Here is a 24,588-nt window from a genome sequence, read left to right on the forward strand (position 1 = left end):
TACAGTGACACCAGCAGATAATGTTTTATAGGGTGGTAGCATCTATCTTTCCTATCTTAAGCTCATTGCGATCTTAATGACCCCTCAGGCGTGGCATAAATGTGATTGGTGGTGTGTAACTTTGAAATACAGGTGAAAAGCCACATGAGGGGAGTTATTTCCTCCACTTAGCACTGATTCGTTCAATACATTTTAAATCAATAAATGCAAAATCTCCCATGTTCTTGCTGCAGCATTGGGTCTACTCTCCGTAGGCAGACCACAATGAACTGATAGAAGTTGAAGTCATTTTGAGGTGGAGGTAGATGCATCAGAGTTAGGAGTTGGAGCAGTCCTTTTACAACAGTCTCCATCAGATGGTTTGACACACCCTGGTGCCTTTTTCTCCCATCATCTCTCACAGGCTGAACGGAACTATGAAATCGGCAACTGTGAGCTCTTGGTGGTTAAGCTGACCGTGAACGAGTGGCATCAGTGGTTGGAGGGAGTCAAGAAACATTTTGTGGTCTGGACCAACAACAAAAACTGTAATATATCCAATCTGCTAGATGTTGAATTCTCGGCAGGCCTTTTGGGCACTCTTCTTTGGGCGGTTTGACTTGGTCCTTGGTCTCATGAGAGATCGAGGCTCGGTTTAAGAGAACATTTAGGATGGTACCACACAGAGGGGATGCCCAAGGGGTCTGCTGTTTGTTCCCAAGTTGGTCATATCGCCAGTCCTCCAGTGGTGCCACACATCCAATATTGCCTGACATCAAGGAGTCAGGCACAATTTGGCGCTGGTGCTTCAGAGGTTCTGGTGGCCAGCAATGTCGAGAGATATCCGTCGGTTCATGCCGGCCTGCCCGGTCTGTGCTCAAAACAAACCATCTAATCACCCACCTGCCAGCCTCTTACAGCCACTCCCTGTATCCTCTCTACCTTGGTCTCACATTGGCCTACATTTTTTTACTGGTCTTCCCTGGTCAATACTATGGTTTTAATGGTTATGGACCTTTCCCCTTCCTAAGCTTCCCTCTGCCCAGGAGATCGCAACCACTGTCCTGGACTACATCTTCCATATCTGTGGCATCCAGGTGGATGTGGTCTCAGACAAAGGCCCGCAGTTCATCTCCCCTGAGTTTGTGGGCCCATATTCCATCTCCTATGTCTTCAGCCTGGTGGTGGTGTAGCTCAAAATTCCACCCTCCCTGGGTAGAGCCAATCAAGTCTTCCACGTCTCACAGATCAAGCCCCTATACATATATATATATATATATATATATACACACACACATATATATATATATACACACACATATATATATATATATATATATATACACACAGTAGAAAATGATAGATCTGGATACACACACATCCTCATCCTTGACTGATCCTGACATTCTCATTCTGGACAAATGGTAAATGGTCTGCACCTCAGCAGAGTGCTTTACACTGTCCCATTCACACACACGCACGCACGCACGCACGCACACAAATGACGGCAGAGCTGCCATGCCAGGTGCTAGTCTGCCATTTGGAGCAACTTGGGGTTCAGTGTCTTGTCCAAGGACACTTTGGCATGTGGAGTCATGTGGGCCAGGAATCTACCCGCCAACCCTGTGATTAGTGGCCGACCCGCTATACCACCTGAGCCACAGCCGGACCACAAAGACAAATTCACAAACTTTATAGATTGTTCCTAAATTCTCCAACGTACATTCTGTTGAGATTCAGAGAAAATATGACATAAAATTGATGACAGTATATTCTGCTTGATTAAATTAGCTGTAGCTGATTGTCACACATGCCAGTTATATAAATTTACAAACACTGGTTGTATTTCTGAAATATTGATGTCCCTTGCATCTGCATGCAAACTATCTATTAGCCAACTTCTTAGACACAGAGCATGTTTTATTTAGATGTCAGCTATCAAAATCTCTCAAAGTGTGGTGACCCAGAGCGATCCAATGGACAGCACGGAGCAGATGCATTTACAATATTAAGCGCAGACCAATAATGACCATTGTGTGAAAAGCGTTTGCTGTTTAAAAGGTTTATACAAAGGTTGTTGACACATGTCCATGTTATTACAAAAATCAAATGTTTATAAAAAGGTTGCCGACACATGTCCAGTTTATTACATAAATCAAACGGTTAATAACTGATTGCTGAGTAAGTTTATTTAAATCTGATGTAAAATTATTAAAGGCATCACAATGGTAAAATGTTCACTGAATGTTGATCTCCTGCACGTTCATGATAGGGCACAAGAGCAACAGTTCACACAGCTCCCTCACGACATTGGGGGGTTCATCTTAAAACAGGTTCCCCACAGCAATAACAACAACAGAAACAACACAACTGCACACAAAACAGAGAACAGAACTTACTAAACATGTCTGAAGAGTTTGTAGTTGAAGAATTTATGCATTTCTATGCCCAGACCTGTTTTTTTGAGAGTTTTTGGACCAGTTCCAGTTCACAGTGGACGGAGTTACCCACGCAATGCCGAAAATAGAATACAAGCGATTGATAGAATGAAACTTTCACTTGTCACGGCTGGTTAGGACAAAACTAATCATGTCACGAGTGTTATGAGGGCAGACGAAGGCAGACGAGGGGTGAGGATCTAAATGCGGTTTATTGACAAAATAACTAGACAAACAATACTGGAACAAATAAAACGTCCATGATGGGAAAATAAAACAAAAACACGAAAAGACATCCAAGAAGAACACAGGCTGAAGAAACATCCACGGAGGGCAAAGATAACATTCAAACATCTACATTAAACGACCGACCATGACTGGGGAACACACAGGGTTTAAATACACACACAATAACGAATAAATGACATGCAGGTGAGAACAATGACTGAGTGAGGGCAGTGATAAGGGCAGGGAATTATGGGAGTTGTAGTTTGTGACAACTGACTAGTGAAACACGGGGCAGACAACAAGGGATTGTGACAACGAGGTGGTTGCATGAACTGTTGCTCTCATGCTGTTTAAGGAAGGCCCACAGGAGAACAATGGTCAGTGAATATTTTCACTAAATTATACATTTGATTTCAGTTTTTAAACAATTAGAAATCATCATGAAAACTCATATGTTCCACACCTAATTGCTTCATAGTTGAAGATGTCCCATTTGGGAACAATGTGCATTATATTACATATAGAGTCAGGTCCATAAATATTGGGACATCGACACAATTCTAATCTTTTTGGCTCTATACACCACCACAATGGATTTGAAATGAAACGACCAAGATGTGCTTTAACTGCAGACTTTCAGCTTTAATTTGATTTTAATTTTATTTACATCCAAATCAGGTGAACGGTGTAGGAATTACAACAGTTTGTATATGTGCCTCCCACTTTTTAAGGGACCAAAAGTAATGGGACAGATTAACAATCATAAATCAAACTTTCACTTTTTAATACTTGGTTGCAAATCCTTTGCAGTCAATTACAGCCTGAAGTCTGGAATGCATAGACATCACCAGACGCTGGGTTTCATCCCTGGTGATGCTCTGCCAGGCCTCTACTGCAACTGTCTTCAGTTCCTGCTTGTTCTTGGGGCATTTTCCCTTCAGTTTTGTCTTCAGCAAGTGAAATGCATGCTCAATCGGATTCAGTTCAGGTGATTGACTTGAAAAACTCTTTGGTTGCTTTCGCAGTATGCTTCGGGTCATTGTCCATCTGTACTGTGAAGCGCCGTCCAATGAGTTCTGAAGCATTTGGCTGAATATGAGCAGATAATATTGCCCGAAACACTTCAGAATTCATCCTGCTGCTTTTGTCAGCAGTCACATCATCAATAAATACAAGAGAACCAGTTCCATTGGCAGCCATACATGCCCACACCATGACACTACCACCACCATGCTTCACTGTTCCAAACAGTTGATTTGGCCACACCTAATGTTTTTGCTATCTCTCTGATGGGTTTGTTTTGATTTTTCAGCCTAATGATGGCTTGCTTCACTGATAGTGACAGCTCTTTGGATCTCATATTGAGAGTTGACAGCAACAGATTCCAAATGCAAATAGCACACTTGAAATGAACTCTGGACCTTTTATCTGCTCCTTGTAAATGGGATAATGAGGGAATAACACACCTGGCCATGGAACAGCTGAGCAGCCAATTGTCCCATTACTTTTGGTCCATTAAAACGTGGGAGGCACATATACAAACTGTTGTAATTCCTACACCGTTCACCTGATTTGGATGTAAATACCCTCAAAGTAAAGCTGAAAGTCTGCAGTTATTATAGACATCTCTGGTGAAAAGTCAAACACCTGCTCAGCTAATGGGAGCGTTACAGTTTTATTTCCTTAAACGTCATCTTCCGAGCATCTGGCTATGGAATGTGTATATGGTTGGAGATTGGAGATATCATGTAAGAATATCCCACATCTGACTTGAATGGAATGCAGTATACATTTTTATATTTCTCCAACTTAAAGGTATTTTAACATTCAAAATGAGGGATACTTTTAAATGCTGTCATAAACAGTACCTTATTGCACAATACAAATCTGTGTGAATTTTTAAACAACATCCTAATGTTGGTATCAGATTGACATGAAAAGATTTCAGGATAGCTCCAGTTTAACTTTTTCAATAGTAGGGTCTAAATTACCCTGCTGTGCCCCCATAGTGAGTTACAGTATTTCTGCATGTGACACTGCAAAGCTGGCACTAGAGGGGGGTAGAGTGTAGAGCAAACTGGTAATTACAAGGGTATTATGCTATAAATATGGTTTATGAGGACATTTCTAGTGTCCCCATGATTCAAAACGCTTAAAAAACATACTAAACAATGTTTTGTTTTGTGTTGTTTTTTTTTAAAATCACTGCAGTTTGAATATCGCAACAATCACTCCACTGATGATGCCATTGCATCTACACTACACACTGCTCTGTCCGACCTGTAAAAAGAACACAAATGTTAGAATGCTGTTTGCAGACTACTGCTCAGCATTCAACATCATAGTGTCCTTCAAGGTTGATGTGAAACTCCGGGCACTGGGCTTAAACAGCTCGCTGTGCAGCTGGATCCTGGACTTCCTGTCAAGCAGATCCCAGGTGTTTAGAATGGGCAGCAACATCTCCTCATCACTGACCCTCAACACTGGAGCCCTGAGAGGCTGTGTTCTCAGCCCACTCCTGTATTCCCTGTACACACTTGACTGTGTGGCAACACATAGCTCCAATGCCATCATTAAGTTTGCTGATGATACGACGGTGTAGGTCTGATCACGGACAATGATGAAACCTCTCCCTCAATGTCAGTAAGACCAATGAGCTTATAGTGGACTTCAGGAGGAAAGACAGAGAACACAGCCCCATCACCATCAATGGAGCACCGGTGGAGAGAATCAGCAGCTTCAAGTTCCTCGGTGTCCACATCAGAGAGGAACTCACAGTCTGAGGCTGTTGTGAAGAAGGCTCACCAGTTCATTCTAAACACCTGAGGAAGTTTAGAATGAACCCCCACATCCTCATATGGTTCTACACCTGCACTGTAGAGAACATCCTGACTGGCTCCACCACTGCCTAGTATGGCAACAGCACTGCCCTCAACCGCAAAGCCCTGCAAAGGGTGGTGCGAGCTTCCAGACACATCATCGGAGGTGAGCTTCCCTCCCTCCAGGACATAATACCAGGTGGTGTGTGAAAACACACAGCCTGAATGTCAAGACTGCACAAAACACCCTACTGTATATTTTATATACAATTTTATATATAAAATATTATATTTTTATTGTGTATGTGTTTTCTATATTGTGTTTATTGTATACTGTACATTGTATATTATTATTTGTTTATTGTGTTGTGTGTAATAATGTGTATATTAGAAAATTGTGTTGTGTAAATCTGATGTTTAATGTAATTGGTATATGTCTCATCACTGTCGTTGCGCAACACACCCCAACCCGTCACATACGGACGCTAGGGCAGGACCCCTTGGCGTCGCTTATTGACGCGCCGGGTGTACCTTTGGCGTCATTTTACTACGCGTCCGGTTTTGAAACATAAAAAACCAGTTGGAGGGCCATTGTAGCGTATTCCTTTTGATTGTTATTTATCACGGTCTCGACTCTCCACCCGTTCGCGGCGTGAGCTTACCCGAGACGTGACATTTCAACGCTACACGCTCCGGTTCGCGGAGATACATAGAAGTCTATGGGACTGCCCTGCGCGTCGAAAAATGACGCCAAGGTATACCCGGCGCGTCATTATGTGACGAAACTGCCCGAAGCGTCCGTATGTGACGAGTCGGTGTGAGAATGTTGATCGGAACTGCACCCAAGACTTTCACCCACTGTTGCACTTGTGTATATGGTTGAGTGACAATATAGGGATCTAAATTTGATTTGATTTGATGAAAAAGCAGAAAGTTTTATTGAGGGTTAGGTTTAGGGGTAGGGTTAGGGGATACTATCTATAGTTCATACAGTATAAAAATAATTTGTCAGAGGAGAGTCCTCATAACGACGTAAACGACGTGGCTCCGTGAATGTTGACAATCACGCTCAGTATATGTTCACTGTGAGTACAATAACTAATTGTACTCATGCAAAATGCAAGAATTATTACATTTAAGGGCCAATATTACATACTGATTGCAAGGTCAGGGAGGAAGAGGAACAGGTCACCCTTGTGGCACCGTACTGGCCCACTCAGTCTTGGTTCTCGGATCTCACACTCCTCACGACAGCCCTTATCATTGCTGTGTCCGTTGCGTGCTTTGCGCATCTATTGGGTCGCAGGCAGAGCTTTAGATGCTCTGAACAGCTTTTTGTTGTCACGCTGTCTCCAAACAGAGGCTTGCCCACTGGATCGTGGATGCCATCGCATTGGCATACCAGGTACAGGCTGTGCCTGCCCGTTTGGGAATACGAGCACACTCTACAAAGAGTGTGGCATCCTTGTGGGCACTGGCCAATGGCACCTCTCTAGCAGACATCTAGAGGCCACAGCTGGTGTGGCCTGCTCCCATACTAGATATGTCTCTTCCCACCAAAGGGATGAAGGGAACTATACAATGTTGTTTTGGGGGCATTGGGTGAGCCTACGTGCAGTCCGAGTACACCTGCTATTATGCATGCTTGCTTGTACCTGCCTCAGCAGTCCACGTAACACAGTTCAGTTAGTTGTGGCGTTTCCTATAAGGACCCCTAGTGTCACTAGGGGTCCCTCCACTCCAATCATCAACATAACATAGAGTGAGTGACAGATAGGGAACATTGCGATTACTGTGGTATATACACGTTACTGTTTATTTTCATTTCTCATTCACGCAGTTTTCCGTTAGAATTATCCTCAGTTGTCTGTCCTCTAACGATGGGTCTACCATTCTTGTGGGCTGCATCTTTCCCCAGGGGGCGTGCAAACCCAGAGTGTCACACATTTAAAGGGTCAGAATAAAACCATTTTCTAGTTATTTTATTTAAAAATTTTGCTATATAAGAACATCATTTAATTCTATCACTGTAATTCATTTAATATAATTTCCATCAGCTTTTTGTCTATTTTGAGTGTTCATTTCTACATTACATTTCATTATTGATGCATTTACATTTGGTTTTCTCCTTGTATTTGGTAGGAATTTAGACTATTTATGACCCAATAGTCTCCCAGCCTTTAGGACGAGTGGAAGGGGTAAATTGAGTTCAGTATAGCTGTAGGTTTTACAGTTTGAAGCAATGTTTTTATTTATTTTAATTAAAATGTTTATAGTGTTGTAAAAATTTTAAATTCTTGTCTACAGTTCATTCCTTTACTTATAATTACCACCGCTGTTCTTGCACCTTTTCAATAAAGCACAATTGTTAGAATATACCTGTTGATGTCCATGCCACCTCTTGTGACCTCTTGGTCCCTCACGGTTACATTATGACACCTTCCCACAGATCCACTAAAGCACAGATGTACAACTTGTACATCACCACTAAACATGGCAGCTCTGTAATCCAACCACCTGACGTTACACCAGAATCTCTTCAAAAACCAGCTAAAACTTCCATTCGCTGCATAGCTCGGGCCTCCACAGCAATTAAAACAGTCACTACTTCCTCACAACAAACAACAGTTCATGCTCAACCTCCGCTCCAATCAGCTGATGCCCCACTGCATGGTAATGCTCCTCCTCCACAGGTTGCCTTAGCCTCTCAGTTTTACCTTCCCATTTCATCTACTCACATCCAAAAAAACCTCTGATGCTCCTTCCACAGCATTGTACCAAAATATTACTGTCTCCAATCCCCACATACCTGCTCAAACGGCCCTTGTAAGCCAATTCTTCTGAATTTCTGGCACTTAGAGGGAAAGGAAAATATTATTTTGCAGTCCGGCTTACATTCAGCAGCCAAAGCAGTCCAAAAATCTTTGACATGCTTTCCAAAGCACTCTGCTGGATCTTGTCTAATAATTATGCAATCCCCTCCCTTGTTCATTTACTTGATGATTTCCTCTCCATCTCCCTGTTCGATGCTCTCCCTGTGGCGCATCTCGTGACAGTACTGAAAGAAAAAAAATTGTCCCGTTTCCTACAAAAAAAAACTATTGTGACTAATATTGAATTTCTAAGTGTTAGTCTAAATTACGTAGAATTCGAAGCTTCCCTCCCCAAAGTAAAGATTGACAGAATTATTATGGTGATATTTAATTTGCTAGCATCCCCGCAATGTTCTAAAAGAGAGCTCCTCTCTTTGCTCAGCTACCTAAACTTCGCATTGCGCACTATCCCCCAGATTCAATCTTTTATTTCTCACCTCCTCAATACCGCCTCCATGCCGGCTCTCAGTGACTCGGATACTTTCAATCCTCTGTGCTGAGCAGACCTTCACCTCCGGATCACATTTGGACACAGTGGAACAGGATTTCTCTCTTCTATAATGGTTTCCTCTGTTATCCCAGCGAGATGCACCTGTTCACCAATGCAGCCCCATCAATCGGGTTCAGCAAATTCTATCAAGGCCGTTGGTTTGCATCAACTTGGCCACCCCAGCTCTCAAATTTACCCCTATCCTCTTATACTCTTTATGAACTAAAACCAAAAAATCATCCCCTCAACCACTTGCATCATATTTCGGCCGAATCAATATTTAACGCTCTCTCCCTCAATACTCTTAAGACCTAATGGACTTCCTGGAAAGCTTCAGACACTTTCACAGTCAACACAACATACTTTTCCCCGATTTCTCTCTACTCACTATCTCTTCTTTCTTTGTCTCATTTCAAGTTAAGTCAAGTCAAGTGGTTTTTATTGTCGTTCCACCATATACAGTTAGTACAGTACAAAGTGAAACGTTCCTCCAGGACCATGGTGCTACATAAAACAACATAGGACAAACACAGAACCACATGAGACTACACAGACTAAATAACATACCTATATAAAGTGTACGTGCAAACATGTGCAAAAAGTACGGGACAGTGTAATACATTACTAAAAATTAACAGGACAATAGGCACAGTGAGAGACAGAAAGATGACAGTTTCTAAAAATGCCAAATGTAAACATAACATACTATGAGATCGTGTTCTATGCACATAGCAGCATAGGCTTCGGTACCTCTTGCCTCTTAGTTTGTGTGAGGGTCATCCACAATGCTGGTTGCTTTTTATAAATGTCTTTGATGGAGGGAAGAGAGATCTTCTGATCTTCTCAGCTGTCCTCACTATCCTCTGCAGGGCTTTGCGGTCCGAAATGGTGCAAGTCCCAAACCAGGCATTGATGCAGCTGCTCAGGATGCTCTCAATAATCCCTCCATAGAATGTAGTGAGGATGGGAGATGTGCTTTCCTCAGGCTTCGAAGAAAATAGAGACGCTACTGGGCTTTCTTGGTAATAGAGCTGATGTTGAGGGACCAGGTGAGGTTCTCCGCCAGGTGAACACCAAGGAATTTGGTGCTTTTGACGATCTCCACAGAGGAGCCGTCGATGTTCAGCAGAGAGCGGTCACTCTGTGCTCTCCTAAAGTCAACAACCATCTCTTTTGTTTTGTCCACATTCAGAGACAGGTTGTTGGCTCTACACCAGTCCGTTAGCCGCTGCACCTCCTCTCTGTATGCTGACTCATCGTTCTTGCTGATGAGACCCACCACGGTCGTGTCATCGGCGAACTTAATGATGTGGTTCGAGCTGTGCATTGCTGCATAGTCGTGAGTCAGCAGAGTGAACAGCAGTGGACTGAGCACACAGCCCTGGGGGGGCCCAGTGCTCAGTGCGGTGGTGGTGGAGATGCTGTTACCGATCCGGACTGACTGAGGTCTCCCAGTCAGGAAGTCCAGGATCCAGGTGCAGAGGGAGGTGTCCAGGCCCAGCAGGTTCAGCTTTCCAATCAGGTGCTGAGGAATTATTGTGTTGAATACTGAGCTGAAGTCTATGAACAGCATTCGAACATATGAGTCCTTTTTATCTATTTGGGTGAGGGCCAGATGGAGGGTGGTGGCGATGGCGTAGTCTGTTGAACGGTTTGGACGATACGCGAACTGCAGTGGGTCTAGTGAGGGGGGCAGCTGGGTCTTAATGTGCCTCATGACGAGCCTCTCAAAGCACTTCTTGATGATGGGTGTGAGTGCGACAGGATGGTAGTCGTTGAGGCAGGACACTGTAGACTTCTTTGGCATGGGGACGATGGTGGTGGCCTTGAAGCACGTTGCAACGACAGCGCTCTCAGAGAGATGTTGAAGATGTTGGTAAGAACATCTGCCAGTTGGTCTACACATCCTCTGAGCACTCTGCCAGGAATGTTGTCCAGTCCAGCAGCCTTCCGTGGGTTGACTCTACGTAGAGTTTCCTCACATCAGCCGTGGTAAGACAGAGCACCTGGTTGTTGGGAGGAAGGTTGGTCTTCCACGCCACCACGTCGTTCTGTGCTTCAAACCTAGCATAGAAGTCGTTCAGCGTTCAACTGATGTTGTCCTGTAGTTGGTGATGGCCTGGATGCCCTGCCACATGCGCCGCATGTCGCTGCTGTCCTGGAAGTGACTGTGGATTCTCTGGGCATGTGCGCGCTTTGCCTCTCTGATGGCCAGGGACAGTTTGGCCCTCGCTGTTCTTAGGGCAGCCTTGTCGCCTGCTCTGAAGGCGGAGTCTCAGATCCTCAGCAGCGCACACACCTCCGCAGTCATCCACGGCTTCTGGTTGGAGCGTGTGGTTATGGTCTTGGAGAAGGTGACATCATCAATGCACTTGCTGATGTAGCTGGTCACCGATGCTGTGTATTCCTCCAAGTTGGTAGAGTCACCATATGTTGCAGCCTCCCTGAACATGTGCCAGTCAGTGCACTCAAAACAGTCCTGAAGAGCAGAGATGGCTCCTGCTGGCCAGGTTTTCACCTGCTTCTGGAGCGGTTTTGTGTGTCTGACAAGCGGTCGGTATGCTGGAATTAGCATAACAGAGATGTGGTCTGAGTGGCCAAGGTGGGGGCAGGGCTCCTCCCGGTATGCGCCTGGGATGTTTGTGTAAAAAAATCAAGCGTGTTCGCCCCTCTCGTTGCAAAGTCCACATACTGATGGAATTTAGGGAGCACTGTCTTGAGATTCGCATGGTTGAAATCTCCGGCGACAATAAACAGTCTATCAAGGTGAGTGTTCTGGAATTCGCTCATAGATCCATACATTTCACAGAGTGCTTTCTTAGCATTAGCAATGGGGAAATGTAAACACTGGTTATAATGAATTCCAATGGTAAATAAAAAGGTATGCATCTAACATTCACAAGCTCCACCAGCGATGAGCAGTAGCTAGAGACTAGCATAGAGTTCTTGCACCATTCCGTGTTGATGTAAACACACAAGCCACCACCGTGAGTCTTACCACACAGAGCTGCATTTCTGTCAGCACGAAACGAGGCGAGCCCGTCTAGCTGAATGGCAGCATCCGGAACTCTGTTGTTGAGCCACGTCTCCATGAAAACAAAGTCTCTAAACTCATGCTGCGTAGTCTGCTGGAGTTGGATGTAATCCAATTTATTGTCCAGGGAGAAAACATTTGAGAGCAGGATTGACGGGAGAGCAGTCCAGCTAGGGTTTGTTTTTAGCCTAGCATGGACCCCCGCCCTCTTGCCGCGCTTTAGCTTCCTCGCACACCGCATACGACACCCCCTCCCCTGGGTACCGGCATCAGGCGACGCTGAGGACTGGAGGCCTGGTCTCCGTAGCAAGCCGAGTACGCGTAGCAAATCCTGCAGATCATCATGCAGCTTGGTTGTTTCATGAATCTTATATTTTAACAGTGTCTGGCGATGGTAGACACGAACACCAGTTGCTCCTATGTCCATAGTGGCCGTTGCATGATACTGCGCCACCATCTTGGATCGTGACCAAAATCGGTTTCTTTTTAGACCACTGCGTGAGAATGCCTCAGCAATTACAAATATTTTAGCTTTTCAGACCACTGCGTGAGGATGCCTCCGCAATTAGAAATATTTTAATATAAGCAAATATAAATGCTTAACCTATTCAGATATTGCATGGGGTTGCCTCCAAATCCAATAATAATTGCGTGATGATGCCTCCACAACAGGACACGTTTATTTTTCAGACCAAGCCAGAAATTTTTAATCTATTAGACCACTGTGCGGTATTCGAGTTTCTACTCAAACATAGACAGCATGCCAAATTAATTAACCATTTTCGCTCTAAGATTGTATGATCAAGTGAAATTGTGAAATAGCATATTTATACAATATTCGTATCTGTTTACTGTTCTCTTCTCTTGTTATATTTGCTGTGTGTTTTTAAGTGTATGAATTGTTATCTCACTGTTTGTCTGTGATAGTGATTCTCTGTTCTGTTGTTCTGCTCATCTGTTCAGTTTCTTTGTCTGATTCCTCCAGTTCTCTGAAATAGTAATGAAACTCTTAAGGAATATCTAGCGTCTGACAGTTCTTGATAGGCCCACAGGTGTGCAGAATCTTGAACATTTTCCATCAAGAGCACAAGATACTGCATAAACAATAATACATTTAAATGACATACTATAAATCTCAATTCTTGTAGATTGAAAGCCTAGTTAGATGTAGAATGAAGAAAGACAAATTTAATGTATTCATATATTAATTAAAATGTATTATATAAATATATTAAATAAAATGTAATTAGTTAAAGTTGATAAAAAACATTGATATCTCTTTTAGATTTTTTTTAAATAATTTGTACAGTAACAGTACACAAGTTCCATAGTACAAAGTCATGAGCTACGGTAGTATAGAGGCAGAGATACATAAATGAAAATGTAACTCAACTTATGAGCATTTTTATTGCTGCAAAAAATAAAATATACAGTCCTTGTACACATATTGACCCCTCTAGTGGGGCAAGTTGTGACGTGATTGCCATGATTTACTATGTAACTGATAGCACCTAAAAAAACTGCTGCCCAATCTGATCTACAAGCATACTCGACTGAGTATTTCAGCTCTCACATTGATATAGGACAGCTCACATGAATTATGTGTTAATGTGGTTACATTCTTAGTATTGCTGACCCTTTGCTTTTGTATTGTGGTTTTATTGTGTTTTCCTGTTTACCCAACTGCTATTGCAAAAATATGATGATGTCAGAAGTTGAATTTGTAGACAAACAATTCACAAAATGTTTTAACGTTGAAACCACCAGCATGCAAACACCCTGTCAAAGAAAACAAATTGTGCAACTGGACTTTTGACTCTCCAAATACATTTGACAGGTCCTAAAAAAGTGAAAGATCACTGATCTGATCTGTGGACTCATTTCTGTCATGAATATAGAGAAAGTGAGGGTTCATTTAGAGACAAAGGACTTCAATCCTTCTAGTATCCAATAACATTCCATTTATTTTGTAATATAGTGACGTGTCTTTGAGTAAACTGACCACTAGATGAAGCTCTTGTTCAATGATCATTCTATTTAGAAATAATTATGATAAAATATTGTACTTGAAAATATCAAGATGACGCAGATATTCACTCCATAATGGCCTAGTCACAGCCTATCATTTGACACTGTTTGTTTAGGTGAATCCTAAACTGCATCTACACCAATAGTGCAGCGATTATTGACAGAGGTCAATAGGAAAATAAATAAACCAAATAATATAGAAAATAATACAGAAATAAACTTGACCATTTTTATGTGTGTTTTTGCTTGAAATACATATTGCATTTATACATTTTATTAACATTTATAAGACTTGAAGATATCCATGCTTTTCTGCAAATTCATAATAATCCAACTGATTAACATTTTAAACGGTTAAGAAAAAATAGTATTTTGCACAATACAATAGGCCTATACAACATAAAAATTTGTGCACCTGCTCTCAAGTTTAAGCAGCTTTTGTCCAACCTCAAGGAAACGTTTCCTTGATTTAAAGTGGCAAACTGAAAGAAGCTTCGAGATTGGTCAGCCTCTCATCGCCGGCAGCTCTGATTGGTCGTGTTGATTTCCGTTGACTCATCAGGTTTGGTGGTGTTGTGTTTTTGACCTGGAGCGAAATTCTTCTGCGTTTGCTGTCAAGCTTCAGTAAATGCAACCTCTTTACCACCATCTTCATAATTAAATGAGGTAAGATTAACCTTTCAGGACGTTATTATTGTTAGATTGTCGGTGTTTTAGCTGTATTGTTACAGTGCTGGTAGCAGTTGCCAGTCTGAACCAACACAAAATGATGAAGACTTATTCACACTCAAACTCTCTCTCATTTTATTCTGGATCACCAAATTTGTATAGGCCTACACACAATCAAATATCTCACTCTATCAGAGCTTTAACCCGTGTAGACTGTGTTTTATTTAGATTGACATGGCTAGTTAGCTTATTGCTATTTTCTCTATAAGATCAGATATCATGTTTTCAAAATGATTCATTACATCTCAGTTTGTAGTGTTGCAAAGTATGTGTTACGTTGAGATGAGAATCACTGACTGAAGCTTTTTATACAGTACATTTTATTCGTATTCTTTTCTGATGGTTTTGTATTTAACACTCACTATTTATTTGTATATTTCCTTGAACTATATATCAGATTTATTTTCCCCTCAATTTGGAATGCCCAGTTCCCAATGTGCTCTAAGTCCTCATGGTGGTGTAGTGACTCGCCTCAATCCGGGTTGCCTCTGCGTCTGAGACCGTCAATCCGTGCATCTTATCACGTGGTTTGTTGAAGCGCGTTACCACAGAGAACTAGCCGCGTGGAGACTTCACATTATTCTCTGCGGCATCCACGCACAACTCAACACGTGCCCCACCGAGAGTGAGAACCACATTATAGTGACCACGAGGAGGTTACCCCATGTAACTCTACCCTCCCTAGCAACTGGGCCAATTGGATTGCTTAAGAGACCTGGCTGGAGTCACTCAGCACGCCCTGGATTTGAACTTGCGACTCCAGGGATGGTAATCAGCGTGAATACTAGCTGAGCTAACCAGGCCTCATGGGGATATTGTATTAAAAACATAAGATATGTAAAAAATATTTATCTTCGGACATATTTTTTAAAGCCATGGTTGGTAAAACAGCTATTTGTCATTTTTGTATTGGGGCCAGTGAAAATTTTGGCAGGGCCAGAAAAAATCCTTAGCGTTGAACCCTGTAGAGGGATGAAAACGGACCCTCTTTCAAACTTACAAGCTTGAAAATGTCCTATTTACTTCCTGTTTGGGTACAGTGTTGTAACATTTTCAAGGATCCCCAAGAGGAATTATTAGAAATGGATTTTGTGAGTCAACATAATAATTAGTGACAAAAATAGTATAAACTTTGTAAAGGGCAATATGACCAGTAAAATTTATGACCAGTATTTTTATTTGTTTAATAACCCACAATGAGATGATGGTAATTTATTTAATTGGGTAATTCTGTGTCAGATAAACCAGTATTCAGAAACTTCCCCACTGAAATTCTTGATTTAGTTAATAGGCAACTTTTTTTCTGAAGAAATCATTTACGATGATGATGAAAGCCAAAATATTAAATTCCATCAATCCATTATTTTGTGGAAAGGGGTCAAATTGAAAATCTCTAAAGATTTTGACATTTGTTGATTTTGTTTTACATTAATATATTTCTATTTTTAACATTATTTGTACTTTAGACATTTATTCTGTGGGACAAGAAAAATACCTTCATACCATGTGACCCATATTTGGGCTTAATTTCATACACTGAAAATGGGTAAAATGAAACTATTTACAGATAGAGACACTCCGGATCTATGGGATGTAATCATGTAGGGCCTTAAAGATACAAGTAAAGTTGGTTCTGAACCAGAACCTGAAAGGATATTAAGACATATTTAATACTTATGGAGTTATAGGCACTCCAGCTTCAGAAAAACAACATAAATAGTTTTATAAATATGTATATTTTATTACATTTTTGAAGTAAATCCATTAGCATATAATGCAACAAGGAAATAAAAAAAAGTTACTCTGTGTAGAAATAAAATTATGACACTACCACCTTTCTAAGTTTTTTTTTCTTTGACCTGTTATTTTGCTTTAAAATCATAGGTGAAAATGACAATTTTCACTCCCATCTAGAAAATAATGGATTACTCAGCAAATATTGATCAATGGCATTTGATATTTTTGATATATTTTGATCATTTATGTTTTCCTTTCATCAGTAAAAAAAATAAATAAAAAAAATTATCAAAAACAAAATTTGGAGCCAGGGACTTCTGGTTAACACGGAATGACCCAAAGAGTATTACTTTTCACATTGTTTATTTTGATACACTTGAGTATTTTGCAGTTCATGATGGGGACAGTTACACCACAGGACAATTTCCACATTTTACTTGCTATTAGGAATGCACCGATGTATTGACCGCTGATATTTTTTGGCCAATTCTAAACAGATAGGATTACCAGACCAGCTGGACATCCTATCTTAATTTGTTGCAAGGTGCATGGTAAGGGTATGTGAATGTCCATTGACGAATCTTGTTTGATGTGATGAAATGCCATTTGAGTATGCTGCCAACCAAATTTCCCTATGGGGACGAATAAAGTCTAACTAATTATAAACAGAATTAAAACTTTCTGCAAATCATTTTTAAGCATACTTCATTTATAATTAATTATCCACACACTTTGTAAAAAGTCGCTGAAATCAAATGCACAATCCAGAAATAAAGATAGCCACGTAATGTAGAAGGGTTGGCACTCCTAAGAACATGTCATATTTATTCTCACATTAATGAGGAAAGACTGTCGTTACAGACGTGATAGTTGTGAAAGCGGCATTTACCTATACATGATGAGGTAAAACTATCCAAAAAGCTTTTAAACCAGCAAACTTTGACATCTGAGACATTGGTATGGTATCCATTAAGGCTGCATGATTGATTGAGTTAATATTGAAATGACAATATGGTCTTGCTCAATTACGATAGCTTAAAAGGCTGCATTTAAAAATAGACTGCAATCAGCACTTCAGTCAGCATTATGTAAGCAAGCGGTGCTTTGTAGCAGTCGGGATGGCATTATCCATCAAACAACACTAAAGAACTTAAAAGGGCACATAAATCATCATGCAGTATTTAGTTATTTTCAATATTTTTTTTTTAATTCTATTTATCTTTTATTGTGGCTCTCTTTAGAAATTGTTGGCCTGTCATGTGTTCAACAGATCAACCCAGGTTCAGTTGAAATTATTTATTGTTAGAACAATAAAAAGCTTTTGTACCTCTTTGTGCATTTTTAAAACATAATTGCTGAGCAAAACAGTGATCTAATGAAAAAATAAGGTAAGTGGCAGAATATTGGTATCAGCCTGTACATTTTTGTTTAAATCGGTATCCGTATCGGCCAAATATATTTATATTGGTATTTACATATACAGTATTATATCCCTACTTGCAATTTTATAAAAAAAGTATGTTAATAAATTCATAAAACACAATAAAATACAAAGCAGACAATGGCCCTTTTTTAAAGAAAGTAGTTAATACATCACAAGTTAAATTACATTTCTTAACCTGTTTTGGGTTTTAGGTTTTGGTGATATAAAGTAAATTAATCCTCATACTTGGATCAGTTGAGGCCTGATATGATTTTGATAATGCTTCAGTTTGAAAATATGCATAATAGCCCATGTAAATCCTCTGAAAAGTATGACCATTTTGGCTCTGTGCACTAACAAAACTCAACAAATGACATGGATTTGATGCAGGACTATCTGTTTGTGTTTGGGAATCTGTTTGAAATCACTAATTATTTTTGCTATTCCACTTATTGTTGCTAGTGGTGCAGAAATAAACACTTCTGCTTTAAGCTGACCAGATGAAAATAAAAAGTATCATGTTAAAAGTTTATTGTAAAATCATTTTAGAATGACAGACCATTAGCGCATGTCCAATTATAGTCATTAAGGATTTCAATGAACAGTCTCTGTTCAGAAACCGTGTCTCAGTTTAATATCATCTGGAAAACACATTTCACTCAGATCTTATTCGGATCACAGGAGGATGGTTCCCCCTCAACCCAGTGTGTTATGGCCTGGAGGAACAAATCACATGGCACATCTCACATTCTTCAGTGTCTCAGCAGACAGTCATCCAGACAATATTCCCATGATACTCAGACTGAGGGTTGGAGGACCTACTCTTGAGTCTGGAATATCAGGTTTTTTTCCCCCCGAAGCACCCATGTGATTCTTTTTCTTCATCTGGACACCCTGAACCTGATCATCATGGCTTTACTCTTCCTCATCCACCATTTGAAGGGTTTAAAGAGGAAATTATTTATGGCGTCGCAAGCTCTCTTTAGCCATAATAAATATGTGAGTAAGATTTTGGCATGTGGGATACTATTGCAGTCCAATTTCTGTACATGTTTCCTGTTTGGATATCTTATGAACTTCAGTTTGTTGTCTCAGAGAATATTATTGTTTAATCATGGTGATTTTAAGGCTGGAAATGTTGTTCCAACTTCCAAATATTAATTGAGAAGTGAGTATCATTTACAACAGTGGTTCCTAACCCTGGTCCTGGAGTACCCCGAACACTGCACATTTTGGACATCTCTCTTATTTTACACACACAATTCTGCTCATGGAGCCTCTACTAATGAGCTGATGAGTTGAATCAGGTGTGTTAGGTCTTGTCCAGGACCAGGGTTGGGAACCACTGATCTAGAATGTTTGTAGCGTAAAGAAAGTCTTTTAAGGTCAAACATCACAGGCGCATTTAAAGGAAGTGTCTGTTTTCTCACTCACTCTGGGCTGTACGTAACTGGGGAATTCCTGAAATTAAATGCTCTCTTAGATGTGTCGAAGACATGACCTTTGTGGGCAGAAATAAGGCAACAGGATAGTTTATTACTCTTATTACTGTTTATCTCTTAAAGGGGTCTTCTCATAATGAAGCAGATTTAAAATGTATCTAAGTAACAACTCGAGAAAACGTCACTGTGTTAAATTAAGTATTAAAGTTTGTCTCTTTGGATTTACTATGAAAACTTGCCATGCACAGAACAACACTTGTGTTTGTCTCCCACGGATTCATTGAATGTGCAATGATGTGATGAATATTAGCGTTTGTCTACCATGAGCCTGTGAATGCTTTGGAAGAGATGTGAAGAATGTGAGCTGCTCTCTTAAGGTGTTGTGTTTGGACACAATCAAGTATGAGAAATGCATTATACCATAATAATTGCGATCGGGAGCCTGCAAAGACGCAAATTATACGTCATCACAAGTGGTTTACTTGCGTGATTTGGTACGATTTTATTCATGTCAGCAGCAAACCGTACTGGAGTTCACATGAACATACCCCAGACCACCTTTTCATGCAGACCCGGTTGCGGTTCCCGGGTGCGCACCGGAGTTCGGAAAACAACGTTCCCGTTATCTAAATGAACCAAACTTTGATGTCATTCGAACCCTGGTGTGCACCAAAAGTGCTAGTGTGAAAGCACCCTAAGAAAACATTCACACACAAAAAGATCCTTTATTGAAACTGATACATCTGTCTACACTGGCTGTTGTTCACCTAATAATGTTCACTAATTAACGGAGGTCAGCGTGATGTGAAAGAAAATGGGACTCATTGGACTAACAACCTTCTTCCACTGCTCCAAGGTTCAGTTCCAATGCTCGTGTGCCTATTATAGGTACTTTTGATATTGGAAAGGAGTCATCATGGGCACTCTGACAGGTCTGCAGCTATGCAACCCCATATGCAGAAGGGTCCGATGCACTGTGTGCTGTGATGCATTCCTTCTGTAACCATCCTTAAAAATGTCTGTGACTTGTGCTACAGTAGACCTTCTGTCAGGAGGTAGCCTTCGTTGCCCTTCGTTGCCCATCGATGAGCCTTGGGCACCCAACACCCTGTCGCTGGATTGTGTTTTTTCCCTCCTCAGACCACTGTCGTTAGGTACTCACCACTGCTGACCGGGAGCACCCCACAAGGCTTGCCATTTCAGAAAAGTTCTGACCCAGTTGTCTAGCTATAACAATTTGGCCCTTTTCAAAGTCAATCTTTACTCCTGCCCATTTCTTCTGCATTCAACACATTATCTAGGGGAACCAATTGTTCACATACCACCTAATCTTCCCAGACTTGACATGTGGCCTTGTTAGGAGATGATCAGTGTTATTCGTGTGGTCATAATATTTTGGCTCATCAGTGTACAAAAACAAAAAACAACTGTAGTAAAACATTTATAAAGTTATGTAAAATGATTATTTATATTATATAATATAAATATTATGACCTCTTTTATCGTTAGTTAGAGGGATGCATGTTTGAGAATTTCACCTCCTTGTGTGTTTACCGCCTTTATTTGCATGGATACCATCATGTTTACTGTACAATGGAGCATCTTGAAGTTAATTTCATTTCCAAAGATGCTTTAATGAGTTCAGCTGAGATGCAGCCAACTGAATGTCACAGAGTTGCTTGACTATCCTTGTGTAATGGCTTATAGGCTGAGCAGCAGGATATTATTGATGTAAACTGCATTACTGCATTTTCAGAAGAGAGTCAGTGGTGCTTGTCCTGATTTTTGCCACATTCTTTTGTTATGAGGTTGCTAGGTGATTGCCTATTAACCCAAATCTTAAGATTCCATGATATTCTGGTTTTTAGATATAGCTCAGGTCCCTCCTTTGGTGTAAGTCTTGTGTTTTTTTTCCCCCGGTTACTTTTATTGTCCACAAGCTGCGTGATTTGAGGTATAATTTATGTCCATAGCATAAACAGTGCAGAGTTACGTAATGAAGTTTAAATGTCGAAATATGATCTATGCGAGTAGCCTACATGAACTTCTAGCTACGTACTGTACATAAGGTCGATTTTATGCTTGGTTGTGTTGTAAAATGTCTCAAACTACAATTCTTAACACAACACAAGTATGTGTTGCATTCTCAACATTGACACATGAGCTGTAGCAGACATTCGTGTGAGCTGTCCGCTTCTCTGGTGAGATTTCTCTTTCAAGCCAACTACATCCATGGCTGAGCCACAGTGTAAAGAGAATATTGCTGAGTGTTGGTTAAAGTAAATTTATGTAGAGCAACTTACCTGAATTAAAAACAAATCCAATTTAATGCCACAGACTTTTGTAGGTACTCTATACTCTATAGCCCTCTTGAGCGCTGAAGTTTGCTACCACCACATTAACCCAAGAATATGTATGTTCAACCGGACCTCACATTGGCAATGTAGTGGTAAAAGCTTCTTTTACCACTACATTTTCTAGTAATAGAAAATGTACTAATACTTGGGGCTTGGAAATGTTTTATACAAATCCCTCACTATAAATCAATAAAAGTGACACTTACAAACACCACTAAATATTTACTCGAACAATAATAAATAGAGATCGGAATAATAGTCAGATGAGAAAATTTAACAAGCTGGATAGAAACACTTAGTAAAGCTAATCCAGTTATGCTCAACCTCCATATCCCTTTGACATTTCTGAAATTCCTTTTGTCCATCTGTTTCCCCTATTCTTATCTTTCTTTTCTTTTACTGATTCCTGTTTTACCCTCCTCCTGTCTCCCTCTCTATCTCTCCTTTTCTCTCTCTTTAAGGAATCAGAGTTTGGGACACATATGGCTATGTATGATGAGAATATCTTGAAGAACCCTTTTTACCTGCAACTGGAAAAACTCAGACCGGACCTATTCAACAGGGTGGCGGAACTCCATGGCATTGTGAGTCACTGCTACACTTCTTAAATTTAATGTTGATTAAAGTTTGCATTTGCAATGAGGGACTGTGGGATTTACAAGTCCACATCAAAAAACACAAATACTAAATCTAATTTAAACCTGCAAATCAGTTTTAGGATTTTGTAATTTTAAAACAAGTACACTTCACTAGTCAAATAAATGTGTGATGTTGATGACATTAAATTAGAAAAATTTAGTATTTTCAAAAGTGAACTCTTGGACTTTTCAATCCCACTGCATGTTTCACTCTTTTATTATCGTAATGGAATGATAATTTGCATAATGGAATGCATAATTGTTTTATATGAATGCTGTTAAAAGCTTTGAAACAGTCCCTAAAAAGAGCTTAGACACATGTGAATGTTGTTTGTGTGTTGAGGCATATATTTATGGCTTGTAAAAGCAGAGAGAGGAAATGTTCATTTTATAGGCTATGTGAGATTAGATATGTATTTGCTCATGTGGCTGTGGTCAGTTCACATGCTTTTTATGCGCATTCAGTACATGAATTGATTCATTTATGAGAGTTGTTTCAAGTTTCAGTCTCAATGGACTTCTTGCACAACTGCTTCCTTGTTCTATGTAGTGCGGCTCAGGAGTTTCCAGTTACAGATTTCAGTGCACCTACAAGTACATGTAGAGATTTATTTATGAGAAGGCAGATTATTTCTACTTTTTAGTGCTGTCAGTTGATTAAAACTATAATCTCTGTTTTGACATTAATGTGACTGATCTCACATTTATAATTTTCTGAAATTTGCCTCTAAATATATTTTAATTTATTTCTAAATGTAGCTACGCTATATATATATATATATATATATATATATAGCCTGCAGCAGTCTGGCCGTCTCTTTAACATACAACGATTGCTAATGACTTTACTTTGGTTAAACATCCCAGATAGATTGATTTATAAAGACATCAGCCATTCTCTAATGCTGACCAGGCTTTATAAACCACTCAGAACAGAATGAAGCAGTTTTAATGTCATATTGAATGCGCTAACATAGCCACTATTTAATCATCAGGTCTCTCGCTCCTCTCTGACACATGGATCATTGCAGTGTTTGAAGCGTGTAGTTGTTTCATTCAAAGAGCACTGGTAATGACATCCTTTACTAGTCTCCTTCAGCCTTCTGTCATTTGTGGTTTAAACTGATCTGTGGTTAAATATCTACTACAGACCGCCGCTTGAGGAGAAACTGTGAAATGGGCTTGGAGTTTAAACAAACCATTGCTTTCTCAGATCGGCTTAGGCTGAATTAAAGCTTTAAGTAAGGTAATGCACAGCTGAGGTTTAATGGCCACTCTGCTGTGCAGTGTTGCCACATTCCGACGCGAGTGTGCATTATTTTTCAATAATTCAACTGTTCCTCTTCAATTATTCCACATATTCCATGGTTACCATGCCTTAAGGCACTGTTCAGGGTTTTATCTCAGGACATTTTCTGGTTTTCTTCCCTAAAATGGTCTTGTGAGTGGAACTTCTCTCTTTCTCCACTGATTCAGTGTATTGCTTTGATACAGCCCAAGCAGTTGTTGGTTGTTCTAAAAGGTCACTTTAGAACTAGAAACGGAGGACTGCTCTGCTTAACTGGAGCATTGTGTGCATTTGTGTGTGTGCAGTGGTGGTTCTAGCTTGTATGGCGCCCTGGGCGAACCTCCCTCGCCCGAAAAGAAAGTACCATTCTGTACTAACCCACACACACACACAAGTGCGTGTGCGCACAAATACACCTGAAGAATCCTGCTGGGGAGAAGTGGAAGCAAATGGGTCCACATCCTCAGACAAGACACCTTTGTGGCTGAGGAGGTGGATTGCTCCTCATCCTGAGGCTCCAAGATAATTTCTGAAGAGGCCTGTGTGGCTGAGGAGGTAGATTGAGCCAAAGGGTGCTCCAAAATATTTCAGAAGTGCCCCTGAATTTGCATTGAAATACAGTATATGAGTATGACACCTTAAATACATTTGTTTGCCCATTAAATATAGCTACATGTCATAATGCACAATTTATCAAACTTTCAGAATAGGAACCAAATGAACCATACAACCTCCTTGGCTAATTCTAGGCATAAGACACCCCAAAAGACAGAATATATCACAAAAGATACAACATATCAGCATAATATAGACATCTTTCAAGTTAGCCTACAGCATTGGAAATTCGCCTTACTGAGCTCAGGACCTAGTCAATATAATCACAGAAAACCTTTATGATGCCACCCCAATGAAAAATTGGGGTGCCGCCCCCCAGCTTTGTTGGTAAGATGCCGCCCTGGGCGCTTGCCCATGTTGCCTATACCTAAATCTGCTAATGTGTGTGTGTGTATGTGAGAGAGTGAGGGAGAGCGAGAACTCAAAAACTGAGAGAGATCGCATTTGGGATAACCTTCAAATCACCAAGA

General features: G+C 40.5%; 1 protein-coding gene across 3 annotated transcripts in view; it reads left to right on the plus strand.

The window, feature by feature from the left end:
- Positions 1–14,448: 14,448 nt before the first annotated feature.
- Positions 14,449–24,588, plus strand: part of ankrd27 (ankyrin repeat domain 27 (VPS9 domain)) — a 50,325-nt gene continuing 40,185 nt past the window's right edge. For all 3 annotated transcript variants that reach the window (XM_052119663.1, XM_052119664.1, XM_052119665.1), the window contains exons 1-2: positions 14,449–14,555; positions 22,039–22,161. In XM_052119663.1, coding sequence (XP_051975623.1) covers positions 22,060–22,161 — 102 coding nt within the window. In that variant the 5' untranslated portion in view covers positions 14,449–14,555; positions 22,039–22,059. The remainder of the gene's footprint in view (positions 14,556–22,038; positions 22,162–24,588) is intronic.

This window comes from Xyrauchen texanus, chromosome 46 (genome assembly GCF_025860055.1).
Source record: "Xyrauchen texanus isolate HMW12.3.18 chromosome 46, RBS_HiC_50CHRs, whole genome shotgun sequence".
NCBI lineage: Eukaryota > Metazoa > Chordata > Actinopteri > Cypriniformes > Catostomidae > Xyrauchen > Xyrauchen texanus.